The sequence below is a fragment of the Amphiprion ocellaris genome, chromosome 9, assembly GCF_022539595.1.
Source record: "Amphiprion ocellaris isolate individual 3 ecotype Okinawa chromosome 9, ASM2253959v1, whole genome shotgun sequence".
NCBI classification, from domain to species: domain Eukaryota; kingdom Metazoa; phylum Chordata; class Actinopteri; family Pomacentridae; genus Amphiprion; species Amphiprion ocellaris.
Window position 1 is genome coordinate 5,875,027 of NC_072774.1, and position 19,265 is coordinate 5,894,291.

The following is a 19,265-nucleotide window of genomic DNA, read 5'->3' on the forward strand; positions in this document are numbered from 1 at the left end:
TAGAACACTGATATGCTGCATCACAAGTTCCAAATGCAAATTTTACTGACACATTAGAAATTAGGTTTTTTTTTCAAAAAGGGCTTCTTTCTTTGCTGTATAGTTTAGTACAGTACAGTACAGTACAGTATAGAATAGTAGAGTAGAAAAGAATGTAGTAAAATGTAATAGAATATAGTATAGTATAGTACAGTACAGTACAGTATAGTATAGTATATTGTAGTATATTGTAGTGTAGTATAGTTTAGAATAGTATGTAAAATATACTGCTATATGATAAGATACGGTACTATAGAGAATTGTATCATACCTTGTAGTATAGTACATACTTTAGGTATTTAGATAAAATAACAACAACAACAATAACAATAATAATAATTTAAACAAAAGTACAAGAAGTAGGAAGTGTTTTTTCATTTGTACTACATTTCCCATGATGCCCCTGGGCTTTTTCCAGGCTGCTACGTCATATGTTTTGCTTCGTCACGCGGAGCTGAAGCGGGGAACATGGCAGACGAGGAGGACTCGGCGCCGGAGCCCGCCGTCGTCTCTCCCCCGGGGAGCCCTCAGGTGGGGCGGCCTCACTCAGTTTCCTTCTCGGAGAGCTTCCAGCCGGCCGTCGGGATGATGAGCCAGCTGCTCAGCCAGCCGTCGTCCCTGAAGTTCGACAAAAACATCAAGCAGGCCTTCTACAACACCGGGGCGATGATCTTCGTGGCGATCTGCTGCGGGGCGGCCGTGCTGGTCTACTTCATCCTGGAGGCCTTCCTCCGGCCGCTGCTCTGGGCGGTGCTCTGCGGTACCTTCCTCCACCCCTTCAAGTACTCCCTGGCCCGGCTCGGCCGCTCGTGGCTCAGCGGTCTGCAAGATACCGGCACCCCCATCGTGGTGGGGACCCTGCTGGTCCCGGTGTGGTGCGTCAACTACGGGGTGGAGACGATGGGCCGGCTGGTGCTGGAGAGGCTCACGGTGCTGCTGGTGATCGGGGCCGGGGCGCCGCTGGTCTACTTCCTCTACGTGTTCTGGAGGGTCATCGGAATGCAGGTGATCCTCGGACACGTCTGTGGGGTCATCGGGGCCGCGCTGGACTGTTTCCACGCTGTGTGGGTGAGTGAAGGCACAGTGTCTGATGACAATGGACCCTCTGTGGTTGTCAGTCACTGTTTGGGTCTATGGTCCAAATCTACCTCACATAATATTTGTCTTTATCCAAATACTTCTTCGCTTTAGTACTGTGTGGAAAATACATGCAAAGTCTGAGAACCACAATCTATTTTCAGTTATGTAAATCAAGACCTTCTTATAGCATAAAACCCTTAATTCATTATCTGATTAACAGAAAGTAAGTAGCGTAATGACTGATTATCAATTTAAAATGCAAAAATGAAGTGGCTCCAGCTTCTCCAATATATCAGCTGATTTTCTTCGTCTTGTGATTGTAAATTAAATATATTTCGGTCATGGACTGTTGGTTGTGCAAAACCAACACTTTCAATATAAACATGTGCTTTTATTCTACTTTTCTATGACATTTTAGAGACAAATAATGGAAAAACTAATCTGTGGAGTAAATAATGATAATAAAAATAGAGATTAAAGGTCCCATAGTGTGCCACTTCTCAATAGATTTCTGAAAGTCTCACATGTCCCCTCAATATATCTTTTAGTTCTTCAGCTTGAAATACCGGAAAGATGGTTTATTTTACCATCTCTGTGTAATTTCTGGGTTTAGGGTTGTTCTAGACAGGCGGTTTCAGTGTCTGAAGCTGGCCACGCCCCCTTCAGGAAGAAGACTATCTCTGTGTCTGTGACTGACAGTAAAACAGCCGATACAGATGCAAACGATAGCACGAGACTAGAACTTTCTCTCGCTTCTAACTTTCTCTTTGAGCGTTTGTTTAACATATAACATATAACATAACACAAATGTTGCAGAAATCGCCGGACTCCGCCGTTGTTTTTAATTTGTGCGAGTTTATCAAATGATGTTAACTCCTGGGCTTAGTTCTTTTCCAACTGGGGTGCACATTTCTAATAACAGCCAGTCAACACTGAAGCATAAATATTAAGAAATTATTAAATTAAACATGCCAAATGTAAATAAATAAACTTATTTAGCAAAGCTTTGTACTGACACTAATATTTTAGCTTTTACTGCAAATACATGTCAGTTTCACGTTTCTTATTCTCTTTGATTACTAATAATCACTACTGGCCTTGAACATAAACATATCAGTACATGTGCACATGTAATTGATAAGTGTTGGATTAAAAGCTGACAACTGTGTAAACTTTAACATCTCTAATAGCAACTTAATCAGTTAACTTCGATGCAGAACTTTTGTTTCTTGGAATATGCACCTGAACCTGAAGTCAGCTGATTTAATTTGCTGCAGTTCCAGCATCTGATCGATCAATACTTTATTATTCCAAAACAGCTCCTGGGGGCCTGAACTCTGCTTAGCTTTGGCCAGATCCAAATTGCATTAAATGTTCCTCCTCGGACAGCGTGTTCTTTCTCTGAATGCAGAGGTGGACCGACACGGGGTCTCGGTTTATAAATAGGAAGGAGGACGTTGTATTGAATTACATCAAAAGATTTCTTTGTGTGGAGAACAGCCAGTGAAGTTATTGTGGGCAGCTGAAATCAGAATGGAACATCTCATCTCAGGGGTTTAATAAGGCTGAACAGTTGGGGGAAAATGTCTAATTGTTATTTATTCTAAAAGATGTTTCAGTTTGGTTAACCTCATGTCACAGATGTAAAACATGTGATGCGTTGTTATGACATCAAAATATTAAGTACTTCTTATTCCATCGTGTTTTTTATTACATTTTTCAAAACTAGTATAGAAGAGTCTAACATAGAAAAGTTATCACAGTGACTGTAAAATTATGTTAAGTAATACTAATTAAAATAAAGTGCAACATTTCTTACATACTAAATTTCCCAACATTGCGGCCATTTCTCTGCAGTATTTTCCTTCAGTTTCTTCTGATTTGTGAGCATCGCTGTCACTAAGGATAATGGTACGAATCTGTACAATCACTGACAACAGTTTAAATCCTGGGTCAGATGTGCTGCATTATGTATATCCTAATTAGGGCTGAAACGATTCCTTGAGTTGTCCGAGTTCTAAAATTCCTCGAGGCAAAATTCTCTGAATCGAGGCTTCGTTTAATTCACTACATACCAGAGCCCAGGTCACTAACTGGGCCCAGACTTCATCCTATATGGACCCAGACCTATAATCAATACATTTTGAGGGGATTTTAAATTTGACAGGATGCTTCTGTTTTAACCGGCGCAGCTTTTCTAGTGTCTACAGTGTTTATCCGATCAGAGGCTGAACTATGAAGACAGTTTAACATAGTCAGACTTTCTTTGTGGGATTCGGCTCGACAAAAACTAAAACCTCAGTCAGAGTTAACAAGTATGAAGGTGGTTTTTAAGTTTCTTTGTTAACTCAGACTTTCTGCTTCAAACTCGCCACACAAACAGGAGCATTTAACTATCATTTGACTCGTTTTCTGCACAAAATAAAGTGATCGCGAAAACAGGTTGTTTTAATGGAGAACAATGCGGAGCATGAAATTTATGACATTTAAAAGCTCTGCAACAGGAAATGATGTAAGACAGGAATGCTGGTAGAAAACTTACCGATCAATGCAGCTGATTATTGATAATAGACAGCTACACAGTAAAATTATATACTTCACATATTCAATCATGATACTGTATTGAAGTGCATGTAGGTCTGACACTGTCTCATAATGAAGGAAATCACTTTAGTTTGTGGCCAAATCAAAGCAAAACTAAAGGTACTGATTGAATATTCTCTCTAATAAATACGAATAAACTGATCGGTTTTCTTATTTGTGTTTTATTAGCTGCAGTAGCAGCAGTTTAAACGGAGCAAACATAAAAACATATTTATGTGATTTCTGCATCACCAACAAGTACATGTGGGGTTCCCATGGATTTGAGTTTTTGTTGAATACCCCTGTACTATACTATATATGTACAATACCCCTGTACTATACTATATATGTGTAACACCCCTGTACTATACTATATATGTGTAACACCCCTGTACTATACTATATATGTGTAACACCCCTGTACTATACTATATATGTGTAACACCCCTGTACTATACTATATATGTGTAACACCCCTGTACTATACTATATATGTGTAACACCCCTGTACTATACTATATATGTACAATACCCCTGTACTATACTATATATGTACAATACATCGCAGAAGTCTGCCCTTGTTCCACCAGGTCGATTATTTCTGTTACACAGCGCGTTACCTTCCACTTTTGACGCTTTAAGGCCAAGCGCGGAATCTGATTACTCGATTGATTGCCAGAATAATCGCTAGAATACTCAATTACTAAAGTAATCGATAGCTGCAGCCCTAGTAGAGTATAATACTCTGTAACATCTCCTCTCTTTTAATATTGTACCCCCTTTGTGCCCTCTCAGGTTTGCACTGTCGTAGTTGGCTATTTGCTGGCGGTTTGCTTTAAGTGGAGCCCCCAGACCGAGCGCTACCTGAGGGCCGTGGCTCTGCCGGTCTGGGCCGTCCTGCTCTTCTTCATCGGTGAGTGTGGAGGTCTGCAGAACCTGCTCAGACCTGCTGCATGTCTGTGCATACTTTTACACAAACTCCCTCTTTGCCCCCGAGGAGGTTTCTGCTAATTCTGAGTGCAGCAGGCTTCAGAAAATGAGCCTTCAGTGAAAATCAGTGAAAGACAGTGTGTTCTTTTCAGAGGTGAGGGGAGTCGGCAGTTTTCTGCTTCAGATAAACTCCCGACTGTACAGGTCCATGCAGCACATGCAGAGCTGCATAGTAAGATGAGGAAGTAGTCTGTATTTTTAGCACACTTCAGGGCTGCTGGAGGCAAGTGGTGACCTTCAGATGTGAAATATTAAAAGTGACTGAGAAATTTGAAGAAGAAGTTCTGCTCAAGCAAAGAGCAAGAAGGAGAGCGGTTGATAAAATGTCATAGAGATGCCTTTACGGTGATATTTTATGATTATATATATATTTAGAAGTATGACTCACAAGACGAACTAGTGCCCCAGAGGTCAACATTACTTTCATAGCCTGCAGATTAAAAACTACTTTGTCTGTGTCCACTGAGTAATCTGCTTCATTTCTGTTTCTAGTGTCTCTGACTGGCTCATGGAGAGTTCCCATATTTGTGGTTGTGGTTGTTCTCCTCATCGTGGGCTCCCAAGAGAAACCACCTGTTCCTAACCGAGGTGAGGATTTATGGACGCGTGCATGTCGACATTTATGGCAGTGAGAAGCCTTTACACCGACTGGGTAAGAAGAGCACAAGTAAATGGTTTTTTGAACGGAGTACAAAGAGCTAAACTTCTCCTGAAGATGCAAAAGTGGTGTCAGTCTTCTCATTTAACCCTCCAGACCCCAAGAACCTTCTGAGGGCCTTTATTTGCTCCCATCACGTTTTTACTCGTTGTGGGCTTGTTTTTCACTCCAATATGAAGTCCTGCACCTCCATGGAAACAGCACAACCATGGCAATAAGTCGAGAGAAATGTCTTCTGTGCAGTATGACACAGTTAAAAGGTCATAAATCATTAAAAAAGACAAAAACAAAAGTTGAATTTCTTTGATTATTTATGCTGCAAAAATGGAAAAACCCTGCTGTAAACATGTACAACATTTTTCCAAGTGTCAAAGAGTGTAACCAATACTGGAAACAACTCAAGTCATGCTGCATTTATTTTACTGATCCAGTATGTTTTATTTTTCTGTCACTTTCTCGTCAGTTCATCTGCATTGTATTTACACTGCCTGCAGCTGAGTGAAAAAATACCAGAATTTTTGTCATGTGACTGTTGGTCACAGCTGAGTCACTAATGTCTTCCTGGTTGTGCCAAGAAGTGTAGACTTTTTTGTTTTTTACAGATTCTTTTAAAGGAAAACTATTTATTTTTGGTGAATGTTTGAATCGAGCATGTAGAATACAGTGATTTTGATTGAATTGAAAGATTTGTTTATTTTCCCTGATGAAACTGAACGTCACACATGTTTAGTCAGAAAGATGAAAATCCCGTTTTTTTTCACGTTTTTGGCTTTGATTAATGGTGTGATTGTCAGATTTTTTAAAAAGATAAAATGCCTGTCAAACCTCCCAACTGGTTTTGAGTTTCAGAGGTTTAATGCTCTGCAGTACATTAAATGACACTGTTGAATTTTGATCAAACCTGCTTCTAATGAACGTAGATGAGCTGCTTTGATCACCTCCTGTGTAGCTTTTTGTCTTTACATCCTTTGTCTTTGTGTGTTAGTTATTTTCATTCTCTTTTCATCTCTCTAGGAGAGCTGTCGGGGCAGATGCTGTCATTTGCTGCTAACACTATTTACATGGCAATATCCTGTAGCAACCTTCAGCCCAAAACTCGGCCCAGAGAAAACTCCAGCACAGGTAAGAAAACTGTTCGTTATTCAACTCGGTGTATCACAGAAGATCTTTGTACACTCAAAGATGAATGTGGAGGAAATGTCTTGACTTTCTCATTTGCTACTGTAAGAGAATCATCAGTCCACAGTGATGCACAGTTGTGTGTCATCTATTATAATAATAAAAATAAACTCTATTTACAGAGCAGCTTTCAAAACTGGAGTTACAGGATGCTTAACAAAACATGGCACTATGCAGAGCATTAAAAAATGATGATATAACATTTAAAGAACACACCAAAACTTGAGTAACATGAACAAGAATAAGAACAAAACATTAAAAAAGGGCTAAAATGTTTTATAAATGCCTATCTGTAGAGGTGGGTTCTTAAAGCTTTTTGAACTGAGCTGTGCTGAATATAAAAGGAGCTTGTTTCACAGTGTTGGTAAAAGTATAGTCGCCCTTTTTGTTTTAAACCTGCACCGTGGAACTTCTAACAGCAATTGATTCTTTGATCTGTGAGGTTGAGATGCAGAAAAAGGTGTTCAGAGTTCAGGGATGTGAAGTTCAGCCTGTGTAGCAATTTAAAAGACATCGAGAGAATCTTAAATTGAATTCTGCACCAAACGGAGAGCTGGTGTAAGTCAGCCAGGACGAGTGTTTGTGAGTTTTAAATCAACCGTTGCCAGGTAGCTGTTGCAGAGGCAGGTGAATAGTGAGTTGCAATAGTCCTGGTAAGAGAAAATAAGAGTGTAAAAGCAGCTGAACAGTGTTTGTGAGGAGCACTGGTTTGAGCTTAACAGTGGATCTAATTTTAAACTACTCATTTTGAACCACAAGTCTTGATGTGTTTGTTAAAGTTGAGTTATGGATGGAAAACAGCTCTCAGGTTTGGGCTGACTGCTTTACATGTGTTGATAGTAAATAAGCAGGATTTCAGTTTTCTACTGAATGAGAAAACTTCCAGCCATCCAGGCCTTGATTATAGTACAACAGTGTTATAGAGAGATTGTAGATCGTCATGATTGTCTGGGCAAATGAAGTGTACAGTCCCTTAAAAAAAGTATCAACACATAAGCTTCTTCTGTCTTCAAGACGGCGTCCAGACTTTGGGTCCCGTCACTGCCACCCCTGGGTTCCCTCAAGGTTCTCGTTCGTTACCGGCCGGCCTCTTCCAGAGAGAGCAGAGCTCCCAGAGGGCCAGCGATATCTACTTCATCCTGCTGGTCTGGGCCATCGTTCTGGTTCAGGTGTGGCTCAACCTCTGGATCCTGCAGCTGCTGCCGATCCCCGTGGCCGGTAACGAACATGTATACAAACACACATATGAACAATCCCCCGTTACCTGCTTATGCTGAGATGTTGCCCTGGTGCTTTAGTTTGGGTGCTGAAGAAGCTGGTGGTCCACTTTGGTCTGAAGAGCTTTGCAGAGCGAACTCTCTCCTCGTGGTGGACGGTGTTGGAGAAGTTCGGACGTGAGCGCGAGGAGGCCTTGCTGCCTGGACCGATCAAAGGACTAGCTCAGTTCCTGCTGCGTATCGACACGAAGGTAATGCCTCCGTCTGAATTTTCTCTCTCTGTAATTTTACACATTCTAATCCAGACGCGTATTTTGTGCTGCACTGGTTCATGCTGTATATTCGTCATTGTCACAATAAAGGCCCTCAGTGGCTGTCAAGGACTGTCTGGCCAATAAATCTTGAAGGTCAGGACTGCTGGGTTTCTGCAGCTTAAAGGCTAAAGAGTAAGTATTAATAGTTCAGGAAAAATGAAGTCCTTAAAATGTAAAACGGCTCTAATTCTGAAACCTGTCTATCAGGTTATTTAAACCCTCTGAACCCGAAACTCAGCCGGCGGGTTTAAAACTACGTTATCTCTAAAAAGCCACAGAAATTACACCATTTATCAGAGCTGGAAAGTGTAAAAACTGAAAAAAACTTGGGATTTTCGTCTTTCCAGCATTCTGATCATGTGTGACACGCGTTTTATCAGAAAAATTAACCAAATTGAAGCTTAAAATTGTGGCATTTCTTCAAAATCACATTATTGTACATGTCTACAAATCAGATTCTGTAAAATGCAAAAAAATCTGCATTTTTTGCCCAACAGAGAAACCCTAAGTGACACAGCTACGACCAACAGTCGGGTGATAAAAAACAATTGGCTGAACTGCAGGCTGTTGTAGATAGGAAACAAGTATGGAAACAAATTAGAGAGACTGAAAGTAACGTTAAACGTATTTGATCGATAAATTAATTGCAGCTCGGCTCAAAAACAGTCTATAAAAGAGCCAGCAAGATGCTGGAAGTTACGTTCAGCATGGTAAAATATCGTTCTAGTGTTGTTGAGCAGAAACGTGTGAAAAATAAGTAGTTTGTAGAGACTGTAAAAATGTAAGAAGTCAGACAGCCATAGTGCGTTGAGCCACCAGTTCTCTGACCGAACAGCACTGCCTTCCACTGGTGGCTGAAAATATACACTGAAATAAACCCAAAATTCATTCAAAAACAGGCACACTTCATCAGATTTCTACAACATCTTTACATCTCCTCCAGCAGCTCGTGGGGGTTGAGGACAGACATCTTTTGTTTCTCCTCCTGGGCACAAAAAGTCAAGATTGTAAAATAAGTCAAAATTTCAAAAAGGTCAACGATCCTTAGAAAAGTTCTGATTTGGTGAATTAATGTTATGATAAATTAAATCAAGGTTATATGTCTAGATTTTGAAATAAGTCGAGCTTTTGGTTGATAAATTATGGTTTTGATGAACTAAACCAAGGTTACAAATCCAACGTTGTAAATTAAATCCAGATTTTGAGACAAATTGAGATTCTAAAACATAAACTGACATTAGGATAAACTATATCCAAGCTCTAAATCCAAGATTATGGAAAAAGTCAAGATTGTGACAGTAAATCAGGTTGACAGTAACTCTAGATACTGACATGAATGAGATTTCATGGCAGTAAATCCAGATTATAGCACTGTTAGCACTTGGAAAAATGTGCATGCTGAAAAAATCTGAGAAATTCAACTTTTTTTCTTTTGTTTTCTTATGATTTCTAGAATTGTAGCTGTGCCATTTTACACTAAAGACATTTCTGCGTCCTTTCTCCTTCTCCGTGGTTGTTCTGTTTCCATAGAGGTGCAGGGCTTTATATTGCAGTGAAAAATAAACCTACAGTGAGTTTAAAAACACACAGAAACTGCTGTCAATTCAGAGGGTTAATTATTTAATAATAAGCGATCCCTCACATTACCTGGTTTTCTGGTCCTCTTGAGCTCTATGGAGCATTTAGTCATTGTTGTTGTTGTTGTTGTTGTTGTTATTTTGGCCCAGTTTCAAGACTCTCATCAGTGTCATTTCCAACAACAGCTGGCCGCCGTTTTTAGCAAAAAGCTCCAATAATCCAACTGTGCACTAACTGCTCAGCACCAAAAGCCAGACAGACAGAATTAGTGATTAACTAATGAACATGGAGAAGCTGTTCCGTAAAGCAGAGCTAAAAACAGGGAGAATATTGGACTGATGTTCAACAAGTTGTTTGGTTTCTCATCGCACATTTATAGAGGCAACATGTCAGTGTTAGTTGTTTTTACAGGGAAGTGAGATAGATGTGTTAGCAGGTATGTTAAGCCTGAAGTGACTCTTGCTTAACCTGCTAGATCACCATGGTAACTGATGCTGCACAGCTAATCTGCTCCAGAGGAGGTTATGTTCAGAGTTTCAGATTTAATCAGCTGTAAGAAGTGTCACCCTTTCACCAATTCATCTCCAGAACTTATTCACTCTGAACGATACAGAGTCTTAACTGTATGTTAGTAAGTAGGACTGAAATGAGCAATTATTTTCTTTGTCTATTAACCCTGAGTATTTTATGGATTCATCAATTAGTTGTTCGGTCTATAAAATGTCAGGAAATGGAGAAAAATCACGATCATTGTCTTGTTTGGTTCACAACCAAAAGATATTTAGTTTACTGACTCATAGAGGAGGGAAAAAAATGAAAATATTCGCATTTAAGAAGCTGCAATCAGAGAATTTACACTTTCTGTCTTGAAAAATTACTCAGAATGACTGTGAATAATTTAACAGCTGACTGAATAGAGCCTTGAATTTACAGTAGCGAAACCTGTATGCATTGCATTGCAGTGGGAACCTGCAGTCAGTTTGTGATGCAGAAAAATGCTTTTATGTTATACGGTCTTCATGTTTGATTTACTACCAAGTCTGTTTTATACTGCTGGTTCTGCAGCTAATAGAATACAGATTGGAGAATTTATCATTCCATTGGTACTTATCACAGAGAATCTTTAATCAATAACATTGTGGTTTGGCCAAAAACTAAAGCGATTTCACCATGTTCTTAATAATATGACAGTGGCAGCCCCATATGCACTTCTTCAATGTCATGTTTAAATATATGAAATTTGAGAGCTCTCATGTGCAACTGTCAAATTAGAAATAAGCATCTGCATTGAGAATAGGAGAATAAATAGATAAACTTACATTTGCAGCCGCAGTGTTGGGTCTCGCCTCAGTGAATTTGTTGTATTTTCTTGTAGTTGTCCCTTATAACAACCTGTTCCTCTGGACTGCAGTAGGTGGCGCACTGTCAACACATTTTGTGGTGATGGCACAAATTAAGCATCAAAAACACTCAATTTTATGTGAGCAGGATGAAAAAAACCTGGCTAGTAACCACGTATTATCTCTGATGGAATTCTGGGTTTTGTTCAATCAATCAAATAATCAGACTTCATTTATATAGCACTTTTCGTACAAGTAAAATGCAACGCACACAGAAATAAAAATGCAATAAAACATTGCAAACAACTCCCCCACCCTTAAAATTATGTTATAAATATAGGACACTAAAACACAGGGATGGAGGAACTAATGACGAAACATCTCATAAGATAAAATGAAAGAGAACAAGGCAAAATAAGCTACAAAATATTACAAAAAAATCTATTATAAAAAAATACTAATAATTTCTATGTGGTAATAGAAATAGAAGTCAGAATTATAAAAACGGGCTAAGAAATGATAAAAATGAAGTAATAAATTGTATATTAATTAGACTAAAATATGTAAATAGGTGAATAGATAGAGAAATAAATAAAATTTGTTCTAAGAAGAGTTTTGAACAAGTTAAAGCATAGAAAACTGGTGGAAGTTGCTTTGTATTACATCCCTCTGCTGCCTAAAAAAGCAAAACACTGCTTTTAAAGAGAACAAGACTCATTAAAGGTACATCTGAGAAGAAGCAATTCTTTTTTTCATGTTTTATAAAATGGCATCGTTGTTGGCATCTCCTGTGTTTTGGGATGTCTTTGTAATCTCACTAGTTTGCATTGCAGTCCACACTCCCTGTAATAAAGTCCTGCCTGCCACTTCCTGGTCCCTCACTGCCTGTACCCACACTGTGTTTCTTGTGGCATGGGAACATGTGATGACTGCTGCACAGATCTTTTCCAATAATAATCTTCCCAATGTCTCTTTGTCTCCTCCCCAAGCTCTGGCATTGGCTTAACAAGCAGGTAATGATGTGGAGGAGCAGAGTGCTGAGAGAGAAAGACTCGCCTTTAAATAACCTCACTGTTTATTTCTATGTGTGTGAGTGTGTGTGGAGGTGTGAGCACACCTTGTAGTAGCTTGGACTGGCGTTTTTTTGTTTTTTACCCATCCACTGTCACCACCTCCGTCATCCTGCTTTACCGTCTGTCCTCTCACTGCTTCCCCTGCTGGTGTTTTTTTTACAGGAAGCTACAGTCGGAGGCGGGACTCGCTGATCCCTCGGCCTCGTCTGTAACTTCCCTGCTTTGATCTGTAATTGGCAGGTTTGTCTTGAGAGTGTGTGAGCTGCATGGGGAGAAGGACGATGTAGAGCGAGCAGAGTGGGAAGAGTTTCACAAGACACCTGGTTTGATGTAAATCTGATAAAAACTGTGGGTTTAGGGACGGGATACTGACAAAACGATGGAAACGCTAAGTACCGTAAACACACCTTTTAACTTCAGAAGAACTTCAGTTGTCTTTGTGGTTTTGGATGCTGGACGTTGCTGCGGGTTTTAAGGACCAAAAATGAAATATTCACTATTTTTCTTGGCATCAACAACTCCCACTGAAAGACAGAAATGTGTATATTCATCCCCAGATGAAAGTAGTCCCACACAGATGTGCCTTTTACTTGTTTGATGAACATTTTCTAAAACCTAGTTGTTACAGAGTCTATTTAACAAACAAAACTAGATGTTTGTGATCTGCTTTAATGATTTATGTCTCCAGTTGGGGGCTGAGTACGGAAGCCCCTAAGGGTCAAGGCAAGAACTTTTTGATTTGCATTCTTGTCACAACACTTTTGCTTTAACCTTGCAGTACTTTTCCATTCCCTCACAACAAAACCGCCTTCACACAGACGGTTTTCTGCACTTTTACATTTCCTTGCAGTACTTTAATGTTACTTTTGCCTTTCGTTTGCAACACTTCTTACCTCTCGTGATCCTTTTGTATTCCATTTGTGTTACTTTTTCCTTGCACTGCTTCTCACCTCCAGCAGCTCTTTCGCATTCCTTCGCAGTAGTTTTGCGTTGCTTCACAAACATTTAGTGAGCTCTAGCAACACTTTTGCGTAGCTTTGCAGCAATTTTGCATTACTTCTGGATAGTTTTACATTTTTTTGCTGTACCTCAGGCTTATCTTGCAGTATTTTTCCCCCTTGCCGTGACCTTTAGTGGGCTCCTGCAAGTATAAGATCTAATCATTCATACAAACTCATGCAGTATTTTTTTAAAAACATTTTTTTTGTATTTAAAATTCTATTTTTTGTCATTTCTAAAGCCATAGTTTTTCTGTTAGCAGAAAATGCAGTGTTGGTAACTAAAACTAATCAGTGGTCTCATATTGTTTGAACTGCTGGTGAGATATTTGACGTTACTTCATACTTCACACACTAATTTGCCTCTTTAATTCACCAAATGTTAAAATAAAATCCCTTTTATTGCGTGGTGTTTCCATTTTTTTGTTAACCAAGTTTTGGCTGCATTGAATTTAATTCACATCAGTCAGTCTGCTCAGTTTAATTCTTCTGCTTTATGGTAAGGCTACAGTATTATACTTCAAGATAAATCTGATCAGATTTATGATATATTCATCTTAAAGATTACATCATAAGGATGCAGAATGACCTTTGCCAACTTCCATATCATGTCACCATCCATATAATACTGAACCATTAAGCCTATTGACAAAGAGGCATCCCCTAACAGTCATTTACCAGTTTACTCCTGTAACTTGATTTATTTAATGCTTTTGTGACATTAACACGTGAGCAGAAATAAACAAATGAAGACTAAAACTAGTAATAAACTGTTTTGAAGCATTGAGAAACCTGAGTTTAAGAATGACCACACTGAACTGAATCTGAAATAGACTTTACTGATAGACTCACAGCAGCACACATTCCGAATCGAACTCCTGCATGCCTTAATGCTAAAGGATGTGTGCATGTTTGTATACAGCTGCTAGCTCCTTTACTTGACCACTTCATCGTCCTCAGGGCCCAACGGGGGCATCTTTTAGATCCAAAATGGCTCCTTCACACGAAAGAACACAGGTTTCTCCATGTGTCTGATCACTGTATGAGTTCACCTCCTGCAGAATTGTACTAACGTATCCTCTCTACCATTTCCCTGTTATTTCCCCCTTTCCTCTATTCCGTCCTGTCTTTGTCCTCCCCTCTCCTCTCTACAGATGATTGTGTGGTTGGAGCGATCGCTGGATAAAATCATTAGTATCTTCATCATCTTCCTCCTGGTCACAGGGACGCTGCTCATGGCGCTGCTGCTGACCGCAATGGTAAGTTTTCATCTTGTATTTTGGTTTATCCACAGACTTTCATCTATAAATATCATCTCTTCAACACCTTTTGCACTCATGCAGCCCCATATCATCACACTCCCACCTCCGTGCTTCACTGTCAGGACTATGCATTCACTGTGGTAGTCCTGGTCAGGTTCACACCAAACCTAGTAGACTCCATTTGGGCCATATTTATTTATCTTGATCTCATCTGACCAAAGAATGTGCTCTTAACATTTATCAGGCTATTTCACATTTTTTAAGGCTAGTTTTGTACTGAAAAGCAAGCAAGGGTTTATTTCTTGGAAGCTGTCCATTAGAGCTGGCCTGAATAGCAGTTTCTGGGCTCTGGATATTCGGCCCCAATTAATGACGAATATCCGAATATTCTGTTCGGTTCGTAACGTCTGAAGGGGGGAGGGGTGAGCCGAATATTAGGATCTGTTCGTATCGTACCCGGGGGGTGGAATCCAAATATTCAGATCTTAAAATAAATATTTGGATACCACCGTCAGAACTGAATATTTGGATATTTGGATCCAGCCCTACTGTCCATTGTGGCTCATGTTCTGAACTGTTCTTCACATTGAGCTTCACAGAAACTTTGATCTCCATTAATAACCCGTTTCAAGTCTGAAGCAGTTGCTGTGTGTTTTTCAGAGCTTGATTGTAAAAATAGTTAGCTGCCTGTAGTGTGATTATAGTAGGACGACCATTCTGGTTTGGTTTGTTCTGTACCTCCTGATTACTGCTGCCACTGTGTTTCACTGATTTTTAGTTGATCTTCCTGTAAATGTTTTCATCTTTGCAAAGCCTCACAACCAGATTATTTAGGCCTTCTGTTCAATTCTGTTCCATGTGGAGCCCTGATGCAGAGATACAGATAGAAACAGCCCATTGGTCTAAAACTGAGAAAGTTCTGCTGTTCACAGCCCATTTTATAACCATGTTCCTGTAATTAGGCTGAATGGAAATCAGAGCTGTACTTAGTTTAGTTTCAGGAATCACAGGTGTATTCACTTTTGTAGCATTGCGTTTCGACTTTGGGGCCTGAAATTGCAATATAGTCTTTCTAAAGTATTTGTTTTTTATTGGAAGTAGATATGCGGTTAGTGAGAAATGATGTAAGTTGAAATCATTTGACATTTAAGGAATTTTACACGCTCACTTCTGTTGTATACTGTAGTTATTAAAGTAGCTTTTATCTCTCTAGGTTCACCATGAAAGTGCTCACATCATCGACGTAACCAGTAACCTCATCAACGAGACTGTTTCTAACCATCCAGAATGGGCCAAGTAGGACACTTCACTCTTTTCATTTGTATATTCTTCTTTTAAGCTATTGTTTTTCACTTGCTGAACCTCATGAATTTCTCTTGTGGCTTCCTCCAGTTGGCTTCCAGAGGCTCGTGTGGTGCAGAGAGCTCTGAATTCAGCTGCTACTAATGTTTATCAGCACGGGAGAGAATGGATAACGCAAAAGGTTGAAACAATAATTGGCAATGATAAAGAAAATATAAGAAAAAACGGAATTTTGACAGCCAAGACTAACCTTTTCCTTTGTGTGCAGCTTCATAAGATGTTAGGAGACAAAGTGAACCACACTGCCGTCATCGAGAAACAGGTTTTGGAGCTTTGGGACCGACTGTACCACTCATGGTTTGTGAAGGTAGTGTGAGAGGATGATGTTTACCGCTCCCTAAAATTTTACATTAAGTTTTTTTGCAGCTTTATGTAAAATATCATATATATGTTTGCAGAATGTGACCCACTCTGGACGTCACCGTGGGCAGAAGATGATGGTTCAGAGGCACAACAGCTGGTTAGGGGACATCCTGGACTGGAAGGACATCGCTTCTTTTCTGCAGGAAAATATCGAGACTCTGCTATCTGTAAGTATTTAACACTGTGTTAATTGTGGCAGATGATTTGCACGTATTTCGCCCTCTCATAGGGATTTTAAAAAGTATTTTTCCACTTTGAATAGTGGTCAATTTAGTTTGACTTTTTGACAAGAATTTGCAAAAAAAGACTCTTTCATGTCAAAGTGAAATGGATTTCTACAAAGTCGCTGTGTTTAGCGAACACTCCACATCATCACAAAAACATCATCCTTACCGTGAAGCATGGTGATGGCAGCAGCATCATGATGTGGGCATGCTTTTTTGGCAACAGGCCCTAGAAGGCTTGTAAAGTTAGAGGGTAAAATGAATGTAGCTGGAGAACAACCCAATGCAGTCTGCAACAGAACTGTGACTTTGGTAATGATTTTTCCTACAGCCAAAGCTACATAAAAATGGTTTCAAGACAACAAGGTGAATGTTCTGGAGTGGCCGAGTCAGAGCCCAGACCTCAATCCAAGTGAGAATTTGTGGCTTTTCACTAATGGTCCCTCTTTAACCTGACAATCTGAGCAGTTTTGCAAAGAAAAATTGAGTAAAAGTGCAGCATCCAGATGTTCAGGCTGAACAAATGTGCATCTAAATACTGATGCCATCACTTGTTTTCTGTTGAATATTGTGAGTTCATTGACATTGCTTTGTAGCAATCTGTTTTCACTTTGACATGAAAGGGTCATATTTCATAAATGCTTGTCAAAAAAGCCACATCATACTGACCATAACTAAGTGATGAAAAGCTATAAAATGGGAGACGTTCCAAGAGAGGTTGAATAGAGGAAGTATAGATGTGCCAGTCCATTATATATCAAGAATACTCAGTAAAGCGAATGCCTGATAAAAGCACTGCCTCGTTTGGCTCCTAAATAGGTCTTCTAACCACTGCAGGTCATAAATCGTTGAGATAGTTATAAGTGTGTGTCTCGGAGGGCAGTTTTCTGCTGGATGCCATGTTTACAGCTGCTGTGTTGTGTTTCAGATCCTGGAGTCTCTGTGGGTGGTAATGAGCAGAAACGTCGGCCTCCTGATCTCCACCACCACTACTCTGTTCACTGTCTTGTTCCACAGTGGCACGGCGCTGCTCAACTTCGCACTGAGTCTGGTATGAAACGCTCTAAATCATTTAGTTCAAAGCTGCACGGAGGAGCTGTCTTGTTTGGTTCGTTGCCAGTGTTGTGCAGAACTGGCTTTGTTCAACCTTGTTTACTTGCTGCATAAAAAGCATCAAAAATTCCAACTGAAGGTAAAACTGATTTACTCTCAGGAACAAAAAAAAGTCTTTTGAATTTCACATGTGCTGTATCTTTATTCTACTGTAATGGCCAAAAGTAATAAGTAAAAATATTTCACCATTGACAGTATTTTAATAGATTTATTATTACAATAATAACAGTAATTCTACATTTCTACAGCACCTTTAATGCAACACATGCAGCTCACAGGGCTTTAATGTTACGCTCCCCACCGTGGCGCATGGTGGTGGCAGCATCATGTCGTAGGGATGCCTCTTGGCAGCAGGTCCTTGAAGGCTTGTAAAGGTAGAGGGTAAAAAAATAAATAAAATACAGAAATGAAAGTAGTACACAGAAATATTAACAAGCAAGCATTCCTAATTAAAATGACAGCACATTTATTCTATAACCCAGAAAAAGGTGCAGTTAAAAAGATATGTTTTATGTCTGTGTAGATTTTTAGTCATGCAGGTCATGACGATTTTAAGAGCTTCACTAAAAAGCAGCTGGGCTTCTCTTTTTGGTTCTTGAAGATGCTTCACTTCTTCGGTAGGTTGCTCCAGTTTGTAAGCAAAGCTGCATCTCAAATGGTCAATTTGGTGTTGTTTTGGGTAGTTGGAAGGGCTCACAATGGGAATTTGTTTGTGTATGTTTGTCCTGAGCTTTATGTACGAGTAGAAGGACAGGAAGGTAACTGGAAGGATGTGTTTACTTTTGCTTGCCTTTGTTTGCACACTAGCAGCACATATTCTGGATAAGTTTCAGCTTCTCAATGGAGTAAAAAGTGTAAACTGTACCCATCTTCCCCAGATCCCAAACAATCACAGAATGCAAGTTGTAGAGTTGTGATATTTTTACCTTATTTACAGAAATTGGGACTCAAATTTAATCTTCAGGTTGGACATAAGCTAAAATAACAACCAAAATAACCTAAACCTTCCACTTTAACAGGAGAAACAATTGAACATAAATGGCTGTCTACACCTACAAACTCTTATATATGACTGAAAATCCACCATTTGACAGAACTGCACGTACAAAACCTGGATGCCAGTGTGGTCGGTCGGTTGGGAGGCAGATGGGCAGATTCCCTGAGCCCCAGCGGCGCCATCTTGGCTCTTTTTATATTCGTCGGTCTTCAGCTGGCACCAGCAGACTCCAATTTGAATCACTCACCTGGCATCACTCGCTGTTTAGTGTGGAGACAGAACACAGAATGAACACAACAGAACCTGACCGCAGTTGTAACAGCAATTAAAGTAAATTTTTCAGTACCTTGCTGCGTCAGGAATTGCCGGATCTTGGTTATGTTTCTAAGATTCACAAATGTCAAATTAGTCATATTTGTCCCTTTAGAATAACACCCAGATTCATTTGTCTTTTGGTTTTTGAACCAAGTAGTGAAATTTATATGAAATTTATCCTGATTTAGTTTTAGAAAGTTATCATTCATCTGTGTGTTTAATGTTGAAAGACAGGCAGTGAGAAAGCTAAAGCTCTAGAGGATGCATTGATATTGAGAATAACAAACAGACAAGATAGTTCATTGCACAACCCCAGAGATTAAGTTTCTCTGACTCATAGTCTCTAAAATACAATTTTACTCCTTTAATGTATGTTCAGAACCAATTTAGCACACAACTGAAGAGGCCAATTCAGTTTATAAGGTGACTAATCTGTGGCTGCCTTCCAACTTTAGTTAGTTAGCGCATCCTGTGAAAGCAGCTTCCTGATTTGCGGTGATGGCAGTGCTTCCTGTTGAGTTTTTACAGGCTGTGTCTTTGCTAAAGAGACGGGTCTGTCAGTTAAAGCAGATTTCTTAAG

General features: G+C 39.6%; 1 protein-coding gene across 4 annotated transcripts in view; it reads left to right on the forward strand.

Moving 5' to 3' along the window:
• The first annotated feature begins 483 nt into the window (after positions 1-483).
• Positions 484-19,265, forward strand: part of tmem245 (transmembrane protein 245) — a 34,282-nt gene continuing 15,500 nt past the window's right edge. For 3 of the 4 annotated variants that reach the window (XR_008602792.1, XR_004848512.2, XM_023284346.3), the window contains exons 1-13: positions 484-1,107; positions 4,498-4,615; positions 5,185-5,280; positions 6,365-6,472; positions 7,544-7,747; positions 7,828-7,997; positions 11,968-11,991; positions 14,204-14,308; positions 15,525-15,607; positions 15,704-15,794; positions 15,882-15,980; positions 16,072-16,203; positions 17,189-17,311. Coding sequence is in view for 2 of the 4 variants with exons in the window: in XM_023284346.3 (XP_023140114.2) it covers positions 508-1,107; positions 4,498-4,615; positions 5,185-5,280; positions 6,365-6,472; positions 7,544-7,747; positions 7,828-7,997; positions 11,968-11,991; positions 14,204-14,308; positions 15,525-15,607; positions 15,704-15,794; positions 15,882-15,980; positions 16,072-16,203; positions 17,189-17,311 (1,953 nt within the window). In the remaining 2 variants the exon portion in view is untranslated. The remainder of the gene's footprint in view (positions 1,108-4,497; positions 4,616-5,184; positions 5,281-6,364; positions 6,473-7,543; positions 7,748-7,827; positions 7,998-11,967; positions 11,992-14,203; positions 14,309-15,524; positions 15,608-15,703; positions 15,795-15,881; positions 15,981-16,071; positions 16,204-17,188; positions 17,312-19,265) is intronic. The other variant, XM_023284354.3, reaches the window with a different exon arrangement.